We start from the raw sequence: 18,264 nt of genomic DNA, 5'->3' as shown, positions 1-18,264 counted from the left end.
GCGGAAAGAGGTTTCCCCGACCCGCTGAGGGAGAGGGACTGGGAGGGGACAGAGGGTGCGGGGGACAGGGCGGAGGGAAGGGGAGGGGGCTTCCGGCCAGAGGCGGACGGGAGGGACGCGGGCGGGGCCGGAGGGCGGGACCAGGGTGGGGCAGGACCAGCGAACGCCCGAGGCGCTGGCGGCTTGCGCCTTTGAGGTTTGCAGACCCGAGAGGGCTGGGGTTGCGGGACTGGCCCATGCGGTCCTGGGCGGCCCAGAGATGGCACCAAGAGGCTCCTCCTCTTTCCTCCCCGACGCTGGGGCAGTGGCGACAACCTGGTCCTCTTCTCCCAGGAATCTCCTCGAAGGGCCGGGCCTGGACCTCGCTTCGGGTCCCGGTAATCGGGTAACGGGAAGACTTGGGGCTGGGAATCTGGACTTCAGGGTCCCTTGGGGGGGAGGGAGGGTTACCTCTAGTTCTCAGGGGTCCCCAAATGCAGTGTTCTCCTGCCCTCGTTGGACATTGCACAGAGCTCTTCTCCCTGGTTCCTATAATCTGAGGGCCACCCTCCACCTCCCACCCCTATCCAGCGGTGATCTTGCAGCCTCGACAGCCTTGCTGGAAGTGGAGTGTTAACACCGTGGGCCCTCATTTTACATTTGGAGAAACAGAGGCCCAGAGAGAGAAAGTGACTGGCTACATCCCAGCTTCCAGCACAATCCCTGCCCCTTCCCTCGCAGCTCTCCTAGCCAACCCTGCCCAAGCTTGCTTCAGCAGGAAGAATTAAGTGTATTGGGATCAATGGTGACCTCCTTTGGCTCTGGCTGCTATAGCAGCAGCTGCACCAGTTGATCAAGTTCCCCTTTCACTGCCTTCTGCTGGCCCTCAGGCCCCTAAGCCACTTACACCCCTGCATGGGAAAGGGTAGCCTGGGGCCCATGGGGGAGGAAGATGGGGGTCTACTTTTTCTTTATGCCTGGGGCTGGGTTCCTTCATCTTAAAAGATCTGAGAAAGTCAATGTATGTGGCAACCTCTTGGAGCCACCCCATGGTTTTATTCCCTCAATATGGTTTATACTGGTTTACTCCCTCTCCAGAGCTGGGCACCTCATGCCTGAGGACTCAGAAGATCCTGTATCTGGAAACAGATTCCACCTGCAGGAGACCAGAGACCCTGGGGAATTCATGTTGTTGCACAAAAGAGCTCATGGTTGGGGTGGGGTAAGGTCAGTTTTCACATCCAGCGAGCTCCATCACTTTTGGGGGTGAGCCACTGACAACCACTTTGGCATCAGTTTCCCCATCCCAGCCCATACTGGCCTCTAGTTGTTGCCTCCACACCACTGTGTTCATTCAGCCCAAATATTTTATTCGCCTTGTTTGTCAGTCCTTACACTAATGGCTGGAAGATAATGGCCCGGTCCTCTATCAGGAGAGAAAGACATGTAAACAGATGAGAAAACCATATGTTAAAAGTGAGGGTTAAATGTATATAGGAAGAGCACCAAACTGGGACAAAGGGGCAAGATGGGCATTCTAGGCAGAGGGGAGAGCAGAGCCACGGCAAAGAGGCATGAAACTGTATAGTGTGTGTGTGTAGGGCAGCCAGGCTGGAGAAGCACACAGCTCAGTGTAGAAAGGGCCTTGAAGGCTGTGTTGAGAGGACTGTATTTTAACCTCAGGGCAAGGGGAAGTCATTGAAAGTTTCTGGCTGTGGACGTGATGGAGTCTGTTTTGCAGGTACACCATTTTATCAACACAACTTATTGAGGGCCTTCGAAGTGGGGTGCTTTCCAATACTTCATCCTGGCATTTATTCACTCAAAAGAATTTAGGGAGCCTCTGTCATCTGTTCACTGTACTAAGCTCCTCACATGTACCTCATTTAATCTTCACAAAAGTGGATAATGACCCATGAGATAGATTCAATTGTTATCTTCATTGAACAGATCTTGACTCTAAGGCTTAGGCCTGTTTCAGGTCCCTTGACTGGTGAGTGGTGGTGCAAGGATTCGAACCTCGCCTGACTGCAGAGTCAGTGCTCTCTACTAAGTGTTTTGGCAGCATTGTATGACCAGCCCACACAGATCCGGGCCCTGCCTTGGAGGGCTGCAGAGCCAGTAAGAGGGCAGACAAGTCCTTAGAAGGGCTCTGAAAGAGTACACAGTGCGCAGTGAGAGCTGCTTCCCAGAGGAAGGGCTGGAGTGACTGAGGGTAGGCTCCCTGCTCAGTGGGCAGTCGGCTTCTCCCTCTCCCCCTGCTTGTGCTCTCTCTCTCACTTGCTCACTCTCTCTCTCTCAAATAAATAAAGTCTTAAAAAAAAAAAAAAGACAGTAAGGGGGGAGGGGAGGTTGGGGGAAAGTGGTTAAAAGGTACAAACTTCCAGTTATAGGGTAAATAAGTACTAGGATATAATGTACAACATGATGACTATAGTTAGTACCACTGTTATGATATACACAGAAGATTTTAGGGGAGTAGATCCTAAGAGTTCTCATCACAAGGAGAAATGTGTTTTCTTTTGTTTTTAATGGGTCTATATGAGATGGTGGATGTTAACTAAACCTACTGTGGTAATCATTTCACAATATATGTAAATATATGGATATTTCAGCTGAGACCTGAAAGATGAGACAGAGACAGCCACACAAAGAGTGAGGTGGAAGGTATTTCTTCTTTTTTTCTTTCTAACAAATATTTTTATTATTATTATTTTTAAGGTTTTATTTATTTATTTGACAGAGCGAGCACAGGCAGGGGGAGCAGCAGAGGGAGAGGATGCAGACTCCCCGCTGAGCAGGGAGCCCGGCGCAGGGTTCCATCCCAGGACCCTGGGATCATGGCCTGAGCTGAAGGCAGACGCCCAATGGACTGAGCCACCCAGGCGCCCCTGTTTCTTTTTCAGTAAACTCTACCCCCAACTTCTGGCTTGAACTCACCACTCCGAGATCAAGTGATATGCTCTCCAGACTGAGCCAGCCAGGCACCCTGGAGGAAGGTATTTCATGCAGAGGAAAAAAAACTAGTGCAAAGACCTGGGCATAGGGATGGGCTCTGGGGAGTACAAGGAGCACCAAGGAGGCCAGTGTGACAGAGACATAGTGAGTAAAGGAAGAAAGTGGTAGACTTGAGTTCACAGTGGAAGGAAGGGAGGGAGTTGGTCTCAGGCTGTGGTAAGGACTATGGATTTTATTCTAAGAGGAATTGCCTAGAGAGGCATCAAGGGCTTAAAAGTAGCAAAATGTGTTTGTATGTTTGAAAATATCCTATCTGCTGCTATTTGGAGAAAGGATTGAATTGTAGGGGGTTAGAGTGGAAGCCAGGAAGCCAGTGACATTAGGAGAATTCCTGCTACAATCCAGGGAGAGAAGACAGGCTACTAGCTCTAGGTTGTGGGGTGGGGATGGAGGGAATGATCCAAAATGGCAGAAACAATAGGTTTCGATAGTGGATTAGATGTGGTAAGTAAAGAAGGAATCAAGAATATGATGTAGGGCGCCTGGGTGGCTCAGTTGGTTAAGCGACTGCCTTCGGCTCAGGTCATGATCCTGGAGTCCCGGGATCGAGTCCCACGTGGGGCTCCCTGCTCAGCAGGGAGTCTGCTTCTCCCTCTGACCCTCTTCCCTCTCGTGCTCTCTATCTCTCATTCTCTCTCTCTCAAATAAATAAATAAAATCTTTAAAAAAAAAGAATATGATGTAGGTTTTTTGGGGTCCCTGGGTGGCTCAATTGGCTAAGTGTCTGCCTTTGGCTTGGGTCCTGATCTCAGGATCCTGGGATCGTGCCCCATGTTGGGCCCCCTGCTCGGTGGGAGCCTGCTTCTCCCCTCTCCCGTTCCTCCTGCTTGTGCTCTCTCTCTCTGTCAAATAAATAAATCTTAAAAAAAAGGAATATGATGTGGCTTTTTTTTTAAAGATTTTATTTGTTTATTTGACAGAGAGAGACAAAGTGAGAGGGGGAACACAAGCAGGGGGAGTGGGAGAGGGAGAAGCAGGCTCCCCGTGGAGCAGGGAGCCCAATGCGGGGCTCGATCCCAAGACCCCGGGACCATGACCGGAGCCGAAGGCAGACGCTTAACGACTGAGCCACCCAGGCGCCCCATGATGTGGCTTTTTAACCTGAGCTACAAATGGTGGTGCATTTACTGAGAGGAAGACAGGAGAAAAACAGGTTTATATGGTGTTGGAGAAGGAGATTAAAACCTGTTCTGGAGAAAGTGAGTTTGACATGCCTGCTAGGTATCTGTGTGGTGATATCAGGACAAATGGAGACAGAGTTGGAGTTCAGGGGAGAAAGGCAGGCTAGAGATATAATATTGGGAATCAGCATGCAGCTGATAAGCTATGGGATTGGAAAAGATAGAAGAAAAAGAAAAAAGAGAGAAAGTCCTCCTACATTGAGAGGTCTCAGTGGGGAAAAAGGGCTAGCAAAGAAGACCCATACGGAGCAGCGAGTAAGTACGAAGAAACAAGGGAAGTGTGTTGTGGAAAGAGAAGAGAGGATTCCAAGGAGGGAGGGTCACCTGTACCAGAGGTTTAATAAAATGAGTGTTTGCTACCTGGTGATGAAGCAATGCCAGGTGAAGAAGTGCTCTGGAAGCTGGAAGACCCTTTCAGCATCTCTACAAGACTGTCCCTGTAAGTTAGGGCTGTAAAGGCTCTTTTATTTTTTCTTGAAGATTCTATTTATTTATTAGAGAGAAAGCGAGCACGAGAGAGAGCACGAGCAGGGGCAGGAGCAGAGGGAGAGGTAAAAACAGACTCCCCACTGAGCAGGAAGCCTGACCCTGGGCTGGCTCGATCCTGAGACTCCAGGATCATGACCTGAGCAGAAGGTAGATGCTTAACCGACAGAGCCACTCAGGCGCCCCTGTAAAGGTTCTTTTAAATATCAAATGAGATTACGGACGAAAACGCATTTTGTAAACCGCCCAGTCCTGTGCTATTAATGTCAATGTTGGTTTTTATTAATGAGGCGATTATAATTGAGACCACCGGTGAAAGAGAGCACATGACTTATGGAAAGCGTTCTTGAGGAGGAAACTTCATGATGACGAAAACTCATTCCTCCTGAGAGCTTGCGTTAAAACCAGGCTTGGGGTTAGGTGAGAGATCCAGGAGCAGTGCTGAGCTTCTTTTCTAATTGACCCTGCCCTGGCAGCACTGAGCAGAACGGAGGATGGCAAAGACAGCCCAAAGCCGGCAAGGAGGAAGTCCGGCCCCAGACGTGAAATCCCTCTGGCTCCGCCTTCCTCCTCCACGGACCAATCAGGACCTAATTGACTGGACCGCGGCGCCGGGACGGGGAAGAGGGCGGAGCCTGAGGACCGTTACTCGACTGCTAAGCCGTATCCAGTTATTCGTTCTATTCCTTTCACTACAAGGACTCATTGTTGCTACTCCTACAAACCACCAGTTTGGAAAAATCTCTGGTAGTTTCACATAAAACTAAATGTACACCTATTCAATGATCCAGCAATTTTTTTTAAAGATTTATTTGAGAGAGAGCGCAGGGGTGAGGGGCAGAGGGAGAGGAAGAGAGAAATTTAAGCAGACTCGTACTGAGCATGGAGCCAGACTTGGGGCTCCATCCCACTACCCTGAGATCACGACCTGGGTGGGAACCAAGAGTCAGAGGCTTAAGTAGACTATGCCACCACTGAAGACCCAGTAATTTCTCACTGAGGTATTTCTTTCCTTTTTTTTTTTATAACTTTTTTTTTAAGATTTATTTATTTATTTGACAGAGAGAGAGAGATAGTGAGAGAGGGAACACAGGCAGGGGGAGTGGGAGAGGGAGAAGCAGGCTTCCTGCTGAGCAGGGAGCCCGATATGGGGCTCCATCCCAGGACCCTGGGATCATGACCTGAGCCGAAGGCAGACACTTAACGACTGAGCCACCCAGGCGCCCCTGAAGTATCTATTTCTTAAAAATTAAAGCATAAATCCATAGAAAGCCCAGATATCCATCAATAGGAAAATGGATAAACTAGTATATTGATAAAAGGGACTACTATTCGGAAATAAAAAGGAACCAACTACTGATAAAGCAACATGGATGAATCCCCAAATCATGCTCAGTGAAAGAAACCTGTACACACAAGAATACATATTGTATAATTCCATTTATAAGAAATTTTAAAACAAACTAAGTCTATGGTGAAAACAAAATCAGAGCAGAGTTGCCTAAGGATTGAGGATGGGGATTGACTAGGTAGGAAGTAACATGAGGGAACTTTTTAGGTGATGATAATGTTCTTAAAACTTTGTGCAATGAAGGAAAAGTCCTAAATCTGTGTTGTCCAATACGGTAGCTTCTAGCCACATGTGGCTATTGAGCATTTGAAGTATGGCCAGTGGGATTCAAAAACTGGATTTAAAATTTCATTTAATTTGAATTAATTTGAATGTAAAATTACCCACATGTGACTAGTGGCTACCATATTGGACAGCAGAGTTTATATCCTGATAAGGGCGTGGGCTGCACTGATATTTGCATTTGTTAAAACTCTTCTCATGATAAGCCTAAGGGTTGTGCATTTCACCATATGTGAAGTTTACATTAAAAAGATAAGCATAAAAAAGAAAAGATAAGCATAGGGTTGCCTGGGTGGCTCAGTTAGCATCTGACTTTGGCTTGGGTCATGATCTCAGGGTCCTGGGATGGAGGCCCACATAGGGCTCCTCACTCACCAGGGAATCTGCTTGTCCCTCTCCCTCTGCCCCTCCCCCACTCATGCCCTCTCTCTCTCAAATCAGTAAAATATTTCTTAGATAGATAGATAAAGCATAGGGGTACCTGGCTGACTCAGTCGGTAGAGCATGCCACTCTTGATCTCAGGGTCATGAGTTCAGGCCCCACGTTGGGCATGGAGCCTACTTCAGGAAGAAAAAAAGCATAAACTAGTCAATGCTCTGCATGTTGAAGTGTTTAGATGGGAAATATCCTGTTGTCTACAACTTTAAAATGCATAACGGATTCATGAATGTTGAAATGGACAGATGACTAGACATGTGATAAATACAACAAAATATTAATTGTAGAAACTTGGTGGCAGGTATATGGGTGTTCGCTGTAAAATTCTTTCAACCTTTCTGTATATGTTGGAATATTTTCAGAATAAAATGTTGGGGTCACCAAGGGCTGAGAGGAGAAGGGAGTGGGGAGTTATTGTCTAATGGGTACAAACTTTGTTTGGGATGATGAAAATTTTCTGGAAATAGTGGTGATGGTTATGCAACATTTGAAAGTACTTCATGGCAATGAGTTGTACACTTAAAAATAGTTAAAATGGTACATTTTATGTATATTGTACTTTTTTTTTTTAGTTCGGAAGTCACAAGAAAAACAATGTTGGGGAAAAATCCATGTGGAAGTGTCTGTGCCTTCTCTAGAGGCAGTATGGTGTGCTGCACAGAGGGAAAGGGGAAGGGAGCAGGCTGTTGGTGAGTGTGCTGGGCCCATTATAAGCAAAGGGTAGTGGGAAGAGAGAACAGAGGCTTTGGAAACAGACCTGGATTCATAATCCCAGCTTTTTGACTTTCTGGCTGTGTGACTGTCCTGATTTCTTAGTGCTATTGCTGCTTTAACAAATTACCACAAATACAGTGGCTTAAAACAACACAAATTTATTATCTTGAGTTCTGGAGGTCTGACATGTGTCCCTCTGGGCCAGAATCAAGAGCTGTGTTCCTTCTATAGACTCTAATGGGCAGGAACCCACTTCCTTGCCTTTTCCAGCTTCCAGAAGCCTCTTGTATTCTCTGGCTTGATTCATGGCCCTTTTCTTCATCATCGAAGCCAGCAGTAACATCTTCAAATCTTTCTGTTTCTCACATACATCTGTGTTTTTTTTTTTAATTTTTAACCCATTAGAATTGCTGTGTATGTGCTTTTTTAAGATTTTTTAAAAAATATTTTTATTTATTTATTTGAAAGAGAGAGAGAGAGAAACAGCATGAAAGGGAAGAGGGTCAGAGGGAGAAGCAGGCTCCCCGCTGAGCCGGGAGTCTGATGTGGGACTCGATGCCAGGACTCTGGGATCATGACCTGAGCCTAAAGCAGTCGCTTAACCAACTGAGCCACTCAGGCGCCCCCCTTTTTAAAAGATTTTATTTATTTATTTGGCAGAGAGAGGGCAGGAGAACAGCAGAGGGAGAGGGAGAAACAGCCCCCCTGTTGAGCAGGGAGCCGGATGTGGGGCTCTATCCCAGGACTCTGGGATCATGACCCGAGCTGAAGGCAGACGCCTAACCAACTGAACCACCCAGGTGTCCCACATCTGTGCTTCTTGATCACATCTCCTTCTCTGGCTCTTCTGCCTCCCTTTCCTTTATAAGAACCCTTGTGATTCCATTGGGCCCACCCAAACAATTCAGATAATCTTTTCCCCTCGATATCCTTAATTTCTCACATCTGCAAAATCACTTTTGCCATGCAAGGTAACATATTCATAAATTCTGGGGATTAGAATAGGAACATCTTAGGGGGACCATTATTCTGCCTGCCACAGTGATGTTGAAAATTTCCCTATGCCACTGGGTACTCATATGTCAAGACAACACCGAAGAGGAACAATATTTCTCCTGATTTTTTTCCTAACAGTTTTACTGTGGTATAATTCACATACCATACAATTTACCCATTTAAAGCAAACAATTCAGTGGTTTTTAATATAGTCGCAGAACTATACAATCATCACATTTTTATCTCTCACCATTTTTCTATACGAGAAAACAAAGGCTTGAGACATTAAAGAAACTTGCCTAGAGTAACCTCTAACTGGCAGGGCTGGGGCACTGCACTGGCTGTCAGGAGCTGAGATTCCAGTCCAGGCCTGGATTCCCTCCATGAAGTTAGACTAGTCACCTGGGAGAAGTGTGGTGCAGAAAACTTCAGATGCTCACACCAGGTTAGACTTGGGATCAAGGCTTTGTTTTGCTATCTGCAAGCTGTGACTTTTGGTAAAATCTACTGGAGCCTTGGTTTCCTCATTTGAAAAATGAGGGCAATCCAATAAATGAGGAAGCTGACTCACCTATAAGATCCCTTCCAGCTATGTAATTCCAAGCTTCAATGAGTGGGGAGAAAAGATAATTAAAAATAAATTCTCCGAGCATCCAGTGCATCAACAGGGATACGAATACCCTGAAGACAGAGGCTCACATGCTTCCTTTGTACTCCCTGAGCACCTGGCACAGGTCTTGGAATTCCTCACCGAAGGGCCTCAGCCCGCTGGGAGACAAATGCGTAAAATGACCCTTACAGAGGCAGAGAAGGGTGGAAAGAGTAGCGGGGGGCGGGGGCGGGGCGGTTAGGCAACGGAAGCTGCAGGCCTTGGGGTAGTCGGCCCAGGAGTGGGCAACCGCCAAGTGAAGGTAAACACGGTGGGAGGGATCAGAGGCCCCTCTTTCCAAAGGCCAAGTTGAGCCGCAGTGAGGGCTCGAGCCGAGAAAAAGTGTGTTGAAGGCAGAGTTCTAAAAACAAATCTTCAAGCCGCATTGGGTGACACAACACCACGCGTGGCCGAGCTCCGCCTCTTCCCACCTAGCCCACTGGTGCACGAGATTTGGTATGCTTTTCCACCACAGTAAGACTCCTTTCACCGCCGCGCGATTGGTACCGCCCAAGCTCGACGAGTTTGAACCCAACGAAAGACACGCCCGTTGTTACGCCCCTGTCTCTGATTGGCTGGAGAATTTAAAGATCCGGCCGGTTATAGGGTGATTTTCTACTTCTAGTATTTGAAAGTTTGTACTGCCCGAGGCTCACTAGCTGGCCGGCTCTGTTCAGCGTGTTCGTCCGGGCGCCGGTGCGAGTGAGTGTCCACGCGACCCCAGAGGTGGGAGACAGAGAGTCTGCTTTTTCAAAGGGTCTCTGCCGGGAGGGTGCAGACGAGTGGGTCAGACGGAGGAAACATGGATTCCCGAGCCCCAGGGTCCCCGGCGATTTCCCTAGCCAAATATTCTCCACCCAGTGCCCATCTTGGAGATGGGAAGAGTCAGGGCTTGGAAATCACACTAACCCTGACTCCTACCAGTCGTTGTAACCTCTCCCAGTCTGTTTCCACTTCTGTACACGGGTAATAATGAGATTGACCTGGCAGCATATAAACCACTGGGCTATCTGGAAGACAGAAGGTCCCCTGCTCATCTCTCCACTTGAGCTTCCCCTGCTTCCTTGGGAGAGGACTCTGAGGATTCCCTTGCCTGCCCTGGGCTTCTTGGAATCAGCCTCCTTTTTTTGGTCAGGAGCCTGCTTCCGCGGCTCTGGTCGGACAGCTGAGGCTCCCCATTCCTGGGTGCATTTGACGCTGCCCATCCACCGCTCTGGAAATTACCGTGTAGGAGAGTAAGGTCTACGTGAATTTCGGTTGGTCCCAGGTCCCTTTTGCCGTCTGCGTGACCTCTTTTTGGTCCTAGTGACAGCCTCCGTGACCCTATGTGGCCTTGACCGGGCTCCCGATTAGGTCCACTGAGTCCTCGTGACCCCTGCGCTCGGGGCTTTTTGCAGATCTGCCGGAGGCGGTGACGATGCTGTCGGGCACCCAGGCAGCGCCAGCGGAATTGGAGGACGCGGAGCTGCGGTGCCGCGTGGCTGTGGAGGAGTTGAGCCCGGGCGGGCAGCCGCGAAAGCGCCAGGCCTTACGCACGGCGGAGCTGAGCCTGGGGCGAAATGAGCGTCGCGAGTTGCTGCTGCGGCTGCAGGCGGCTGGGCCCGCGGGCCGGCCGCGCTGCTTCCCTCTGCGGGCCGCGCGCCTCTTCACGCGCTTCGCGGCGGCCGGACGCAGCACGCTGCGGCTCCCCACCGACGGCGTTCCCGGGGCGGGCGCTGTGCAGCTGCTGCTCTCCGACTGCCCCCCCGACCGCCTGCGACGCTTCCTGCGCACGCTGCGCCTCAAGCTGGCCGCGGCCCCCGGGCCGGGGCCGGCCTCCGCCCGCGCGCAGCTGCTTGGCCCGCGGCCCCGCGACTTTGTCACCATCAGCCCCGTGCAGCCCGAGGAGCTGCGGCGCGCGGTGGCCACCCGGGTCCCGCGCGCCACGCCCGTGAAGCGGCCGGTGGAACCCCGGGCGGGAGCCGAGCCCAGCACTGTGAGGACAGGAAAGGGGGGACGGCCTCAGGGAGTGGGTGTGCCCCTGAGATGGAAGAGACCCAGGAGGCCCAAGTTTAGGGGGTTGCTGGTTAGCTCAGAGGAGATGCCCATCGGACATCTGAGTGTGACAGGGATGTGGGAATTGTGCAGTGTTTCTCCAGAGTGCAATCCCTGAGTAAGCTAGAATAGGAAGAAGGCCCACTTCACGGTAAAAGGGAAAGTAGAGAAGGTGACTTCAGAAGAAAAAGTAGGAGGCTGTTGGGCCTGGAGAAGGAGGGGAGCTTTTGGAGAGAAGTGGCCAGCAGTATCAGGGGCAGCCAACAGGTCTGAGCAGTTGGGGGGGACAAAGTCTGGAAGGTCTGACAGTGTTTATGAACTGGGGCAGGTGGATCACAGACCACGGGGTTTGAGACTCAGCTGGGGAGAAGATGGAGATGGAGCCAGGCAGGGTTTTGCTGTGAGACAGGCAGATTTGTGCCAGGAAGAGTAGTGAGAAGGAAGGACCTGTGAAAGAACCAGATTTAGGGAAACCAGGGGAGGGAGCTGAGGGAGGATCCAGACCCACATAGTGTAGTCACCAGGGCACCAGGGATCATTGGAGACCCAGCCTTGAGCCCTTCCTTCCTCAAGGACAGACCTGGCCCGGAGTAGTTACTGGTAAGATCTCCAGGGGAAACCAAAGCCGCCCACGGGCTTCAAGGAGTGAAACCAGCAGAGAAACAAAGGGCTCCCAGGCCTAGCATGGCACGCAGGCTAGGAAGCCCTGAGACAGTCCTGTCCTCCCACAGGAAGCCCCAAGGTGGGCCTTGCCTGTGAAGAGGCTGAGCTTGCCCCCCACCAAACCACAGCTTTCTAAGGAACAGGCTGCGGTGCTGAGGGTTGTCCTGAAAGGCCAGAGCATCTTCTTCACTGGGAGTGCAGGTAGTGGGGGGGCAGCGTGGGGGGTGGGGGAACAGTGATGGGGTAGGATGGAGGAGGTGACCCTGACTTTACGCTCTGCCCAGGGACAGGGAAGTCTTATCTGCTGAAGCGGATCCTGGGCTCACTGCCTCCCACAGGTACTGTGGCTACTGCCAGCACTGGGGTGGCAGCTTGCCACATCGGAGGGACCACCCTCCATGCCTTTGCAGGTAAGTGGGGACCTCTAGGGCTTGAGCTGGAAGCCAGCCAGGCCTGTGAGATGGAAGAGGGGGTCAGGGCTGGGTCGGGGCTAGGGTCTTAGGCTGAGTAGTGTCACTCACAGGCATCGGCTCAGGCCGGGCTCCCCTGGCGCAGTGTGTGGCCCTGGCCCAGCGGCCAGCCGTGCGGCAGGGCTGGCTGAACTGCCAGCGGCTAGTCATCGATGAGATCTCCATGGTGGAGGCGGACCTGTTTGACAAGCTGGAAGCGGTGGCCAGGTCAGTATATGCAGTAAGGGCTGGGTTCTGGTGGTTTTCCATATGGAACCTGGCCACCCCAGCTGCTAAAGTACCCTGTGCTCTTTTCCAGAGCTGTCCGGCAGCAGGACAAGCCATTTGGAGGGATCCAGCTTATCATCTGTGGGGACTTCCTGCAGCTGCCGCCTGTAACCAAGGGCTCCCAGCCCCCAAAGTTCTGCTTTCAGGTATCACTCACCCTCTGGCCCTGCCCCCCACAGGTGTCTGCTCTTCTCCCTGAAACCCCTACCCTGCCCCCACCAGGCCAAGACCTGGAGAAGGTGTGTCCCAGTGACCCTGGAGCTGACCGAGGTGTGGAGGCAGGCCGACCAGATCTTCATCTCTCTGCTGCAGGCTGTCAGGCTGGGAAGGTGGGCCCCTGTGAACAGAGAAGGGGGAAAAGTGCCTCATGGCCCTGTAGAAGATGGTCATTCTCTAAGCACTGGAACCCTGCCTCCTGCAAGGTTGGGTCCGCATCACCCAGCACAGGCCCTGGCACAGACCAGATGTCACAGAAGTATGGACACATGGATACACAAGAAGAAATCAGAGATGTTAATGCTCCTATTTCACAGATGCAGAAACGGGGGGTTCAAAGAGGTGAAGTGACTTGCCCCAAGTTCCAGCCAGTAAGTGACTGGGCTGGGATTTGAACCTGGCCTGACTCTAAAACCCAAGTTCCTCCCACTCTTAGCCTGTGGGGGTCACTTGGTGAGGGAGAGAGGTTGCAGGCACAATCCCACCCCAGCTAGGACAAAAGGTTGAAATGCCAGGACGACTCATGTGCGAGCAGGCAGGAGGCCAGGAAGGCAGAAGACATGGGCCAGAGCTGGGCCTTGAAAACCAGCTTGGGACAGGTTGGGGGGAGGAGGTGGTGGTAGTGAGGGGCTTTCTATCCTTAGGGACCCCTGTCACAGACATATGAGGCAGGTAGGAAGGTACATCGCACACACCAGCATCTGTGGGGAACAAGAGGAAGATTGGCAAGAGTGGCAGAGCAGAGAGAGATGCAGGTCTTAAGTTGTTTCCCCTTCTCCCACGTGATTTGCTGTTGCACCCAGGCTTCTCCATGTCGACGAAGGCTTGAGATAGAAACACAGGCTAGGGGCGCCTGGCTGGCTCAGTCGGTGAAGCAAGCGGGTCTTGATCTTGGGGCCGGGAGTTTGAGCCCCACATTGGGTGTAGACATTACTTAAAAAAAAAATCATTGAACATTATATCAAAAAACTCATGATGTACTATACATGGGCTAATTGAATTTAAATAAAAATAATCAAACAAACTTTAAAAAGAAAGAAAAAGAAACAGGCTAGATTTTTGCTCCCAAGGCAGCAAGCCAGAGGCTAGAAGAGTATAGCCTGGAGGCCAGTCTGATTACAGGCTACCCATATGACAGGGTATCAACATCAGTGCCTTGTCCAGGCCCTCTGAACCTCTAGCCTGTGCTCACTCATCATATCCGACTTCTTCAGGAGCACTGGAATGGGAGGGTGGCTAGCTCCTACCTGGGGGCAGTCACAGGGAAGGGTGCCTGCTCATGATCATTCCCCATGTCTGGGGTCCGAGTGGGGAAAGGCCAGTTGGCCAGCCTGGGGGGCAGCACATTTTGCCCTGGTGCCCCTTTCTAATCCCCAAGTCTGACACATGGCCTACTGCTGGGGCCGTATCAGCCAGGTGCCCCACCTTCCCTGGTGTTCAGGTGGGCTCTGCCCTGACAGCCCAGCCCCTACAGGTGCTCAGAAGAAGTGACCCGCCAGCTCCAGGCCACAGCTTCCCACAAGGTGGAGCGAGATGGGATTGTGGCCACAAGGCTCTGCACTCATCAGGATGACGTGGCCCTCACCAACAGGAGGCGACTGCAGGAACTGCCAGGTGAACAGGGAGCCAGGGCTGGTCAAAACCAGCTGGGAGGGGCCATCAGACAGGTATGGGTCCCCCACCCCCACCCAACAGCCTGGGCTCTTGGGGCCATTTGGATATTTAGGCCCCCACCTCTCTGGCCATAAAGGCCCTTACATTTGCAGATGTAACTGTGACTTTGAGAGGCATGATCTTGAGTAGGTCAAGGTCAGTGAGCCAGTAAATACTGGAAGTAAGACTTGAACCCAGGCCCCCGATTCCAAAGCCCCAGCTTGCCTGAGCTGTCCCCACTACCGCCTTCTACACCCTGGTCTAATACATGGTTTTGGAAACTGAGCCACAAGTTAGTAACTTGTAATCTGTTTGCCCAACTCTTCTTTCCTAGGTGAGGTACACAGCTTTAAGGCCATGGACAGTGACCCTGAGCAAGCCCGGATCCTGGATGCCCAGTGTCCCGTTAGCCAGATCCTTCAACTCAAGCTGGGGGCCCAGGTGAGTGGGAAGCAGAGCCAAGACCTGGGGGGCCTGGGCTTCCCCAGTCCTTGCCCTTCAGCCCAGGCAGCTCCGTAGCCAGAGGGCCCAACTGTGACCCCAGTGAACTCCCTCCCTCCTGCTCCCACCCACCTTCCTGACTTCAGCCTCTCACTGCCCTCTTCTTGCTAGGCCTGGGGCACCAACAGCAATGCTTTGGATAAGCCCCTTTCCCTTGCTGAAGCTCAGTTTCCACGTCTGTGTCGTGTGAGAGAGCCCTGCTTCTTCCCATGATGTTGGGGTGGGCCAAATGGGAGACTTTCCTCAGGTTCTGAAAGGCACTTGAGGGCTGGAAGAGGGGTGACAGGACCTGGAGCTATTCCTCACGATTTTGGCCCATGCACATACCCCATAACAGACACGATCATTTTCAGAACCCTGTGATGTCCGTTACCTTATTGCTCCTTACCCCCTCCTGAGGCAAACAGCAAATGTCATTCCCCTTTGACACTAGGGGCAACTGAGACCGGGGAAAATAAAGCATCTTGCCACAGGGGTCACAGTCAGCCGGTGACAGAGTTAAGGATTAGGATTCAGTACCTCTCCAGGAGTGCCCCCAGCCTCCTGGAACTGCCCCCAGCGACTGCTGGAGCTGAGGCCAGGTGTTGGAATGGGCTGCTCGGCATGCCTCAAGTTCACTTTCCCTTGCAGGTGATGTTGGTGAAGAACTTAGCAGTGTCCCGGGGCCTAGTGAATGGCGCCCGGGGGGTGGTCGTTGGGTTCGAGACAGAGGGGAGAGGTAAATGATGGGAGATCAGTCCTACTGCTTGGGTTTGCAGCAGGCCCTGGGGTATGTGTGAGGAGAAGGCTAGGATGGGGGTACCTGGGCGGCTCAGTCGTTAAGCGTCTGCCTTCGGCTCAGGTCATGGTCCCAGGGTCCTGGGATCGAGCCCCACATCGGGCTCCCTGCCCGGCGGGAAGCCTGCTTCTCCCTCTCCCGCTCCCCCTGCTTGTGTTCCCTCTCTCGCTGTGTCTCTCTCTCTCTGTCAAATAAAGAAATAAAATCTTAAAAAAAAAAAAAAAAGAAGGCTGGGATGGAGGGGTAAGGCCTGCTCCTCACCTCTGAGCCCTGAAGCAGGGCCAAAAGGTGGGACTTCTCCACTCCTCCCTCAGGGCTGCCCCAGGTACGGTTCCTCTGTGGAGTCACCGAGGTCATCCGTGCTGACCGCTGGACAGTGCAGGCCACTGGGGGCCAGCTCCTCAGCCGGCAGCAGCTGCCCCTCCAGCTGGCCTGGGCAATATCCATCCACAAGAGCCAGGTAAGCAGCGAGTGCAGGGGACAGGGCAGGGCAGACGGGGGACAGAATAGGCCTGGGCCTTATTGAAGGAGGTTCTTAAAGGCCTTGTGAAGGTTGAGCTTGCCCTGGTTGGAAAGTTCCAGACCAGGGGTAGAATTAGCCTTTTTTTTGCACATTTCCCATCCTGCTTCCTCTCCCTTTCCCAGACACATACTCTTCCCTCTGTCATCTCCTTTCTTGCCATTTCTTGAGCCACTACCAGATGTTAAATTTAATCCTGACAACTGTGTGAGGTATAGATGTGATAATCGGTCCTGTTTTATAGAAGGGGAAACCAAAGCTCAGAGTGGTTAAGTAAAGTTGTCCAGGGTCACATAGAGACTGAGAGACAGAGCCAGGATTCATTTCCATGCCTGTCTGACCCGGGCCTGAGCTCTTTCCTTTCACCCCCATCCCTCTATTCTAATCCTCAATCTGTATCTCCTGGACCTCCTCCTACTCAGACACCCAGTTGTTGTCAATCTGTCTCTCTGCCTTGAGAATCTCCGTACTGGCTGAAGAGATCCAGGGGCAGTCGCCGGGCCACTGTAGGTGAGGTCAGGCTCTTGCACATAGGGATTGCAGGCTGAGCTGGCTCTAGCTCTGTCCCCCCGTTCCCTCAGGGCATGACCCTGGATTGCGTGGAGATCTCTCTGGGCCGTGTGTTTGCCAGTGGCCAGGCCTATGTGGCCCTGTCCCGGGCCCGCAGCCTGCAGGGCCTGCGTGTGCTGGACTTTGATCCCATTGTGGTTCGCTGTGACCCCCGTGTGCTGAGCTTCTACGCCGCCCTGCGGAGGGATAGGGGCCTCAGCCTGGTAAGAGGGAGTCCCCTGATGGTGGGTCATATGGAGTGGGAAGCCTGGGAGCTAGGACAGAGGGAAGGCCAAGGCACTGTGGGATAGGGGTGGCAGAGCCTCTTCTGGCTCTGTTGAGAGCAGGGGCAAGAGGAAGGAGATGCTGGCCCCGAGGCTGTGTGGCCCCGGGGACAGCATGAGTCCTTGACTGGGTTTTTCTGTCTCTGATCCAGAAGTCTCCAAATGATGATGAGGCAGCCTCAGACCAGGAGAATGAGGACCCAAACCTTTGAGCCTCAAAGAGAAGACAAACGGTGGTCTCCCCTTCCTCCTGCCTAGTGGGCCAAGGCCCCTGGAGACAACTGGGGGAGGATAAGCCAGTGTCTCTTTCTGCATTCTTTAGGGCTCTCAGCCTCCTGGCAGGGTACAAGGGAGAGCACTTCCTACCTGTTTGCCAGCTGTGCCTCAGTTTCTCCCCTTGCCCTGGGTGAGCTGCTTCCAGGGACAGGAGTAACCCTTGCTGGGCCAGTTGGGAAAGGGCCTATGGTGGCACCTGGTGTTCTGGAACAAAGCTATCTGTGAGGGCTGGCCCAGGGCCACACGGTTGTGAATGCTGCTCTCTTTGGGCTGCAGAGGGGAGAGGCAGTGAAGACAGGTACTCCAGGAGCAGGAACAGGCTATAGGAGCCCTGGACTGGGAGACTCAGGCCAAGTACAGGCCCCAAACAGAGAAGGGAACCTGGGGTTCTTGTCAGAGCTAGGCCCAGGCTAGCACAGGCCAGGACAAACCCCCTCCTGAGCCTAACCTGACAACACACAATGCAAACCATGTGCCTGTATCTTAAGCTCCTTTTTTGGAGAAGAAATAGTATTTAGGGGTATTGAGATGGATGTTCTCAGAAATATATTTATTTAGGACAAATAAACTTGTGAATTGTGTGAGGACTGTGAGTTGAGTTTTCTGCTCTCTTTAAGAAGGCATCCCTGCCTGGGGTATGGGCTACATCTGTGGCCAGGGCCCTCTCCCCCATGGATGCACACAGAGGTGCTTACATCACGACACCCTTACGTGAGCTTTTGTTAGGATCACTGGTTATTTGGAAAGCTGAGTTACCCGAGATTGGTGACTCATAATGAAATGACAAGGTGAATCACTGTTGCCCAGGGGTCAGACAAGGACACAGAGAATTCACATGGCCGGAAATGGGCCTGTCACAACATCTGAATGCTGGGATCTTGGTCGTAACTTTCTCACTTTGTGCCTTGCTGGCTGGGGCTCCAGCTTGAACGTTGTGATGGGGAAGGGATCATCAACA

At 52.0% G+C, this 18,264-nt stretch overlaps 1 protein-coding gene across 3 annotated transcripts; it reads left to right on the top strand.

The window, feature by feature from the left end:
- The first annotated feature begins 163 nt into the window (after positions 1-163).
- Positions 164-17,976, top strand: PIF1 (PIF1 5'-to-3' DNA helicase). 3 transcript variants are annotated; one of them, XM_028100314.2, is made up of 15 exons: positions 164-377; positions 2,886-2,978; positions 7,309-7,425; positions 10,493-11,070; positions 11,861-11,993; positions 12,077-12,202; positions 12,316-12,469; positions 12,561-12,675; positions 12,752-12,858; positions 14,220-14,359; positions 14,733-14,839; positions 15,530-15,617; positions 15,992-16,137; positions 16,779-16,970; positions 17,183-17,976. In XM_028100314.2, the coding sequence occupies exons 1-15, from the start codon at positions 260-262 to the stop codon at positions 17,240-17,242; spliced, it is 2,274 nt and encodes a 757-aa protein (XP_027956115.1). In that variant the 5' UTR covers positions 164-259; the 3' UTR covers positions 17,243-17,976. The 3 variants fall into 3 exon arrangements, with proteins under 3 accessions (XP_027956115.1, XP_087880983.1, XP_087880984.1); XM_088024857.1 differs by lacking the exon at positions 2,886-2,978; XM_088024858.1 differs by lacking the exons at positions 164-377; positions 2,886-2,978; positions 7,309-7,425 and adding an exon at positions 9,302-9,797.
- The last annotated feature ends 288 nt before the right edge of the window (positions 17,977-18,264 follow it).

The sequence above is a fragment of the Eumetopias jubatus genome, unplaced genomic scaffold (genome assembly GCF_037043125.1).
Source record: "Eumetopias jubatus isolate StellerSeaLion01/CBP00866 unplaced genomic scaffold, mEumJub1_p1.0 scaffold_7, whole genome shotgun sequence".
NCBI lineage: Eukaryota > Metazoa > Chordata > Mammalia > Carnivora > Otariidae > Eumetopias > Eumetopias jubatus.
This window is presented reverse-complemented; position numbering and strand designations above follow the sequence as displayed.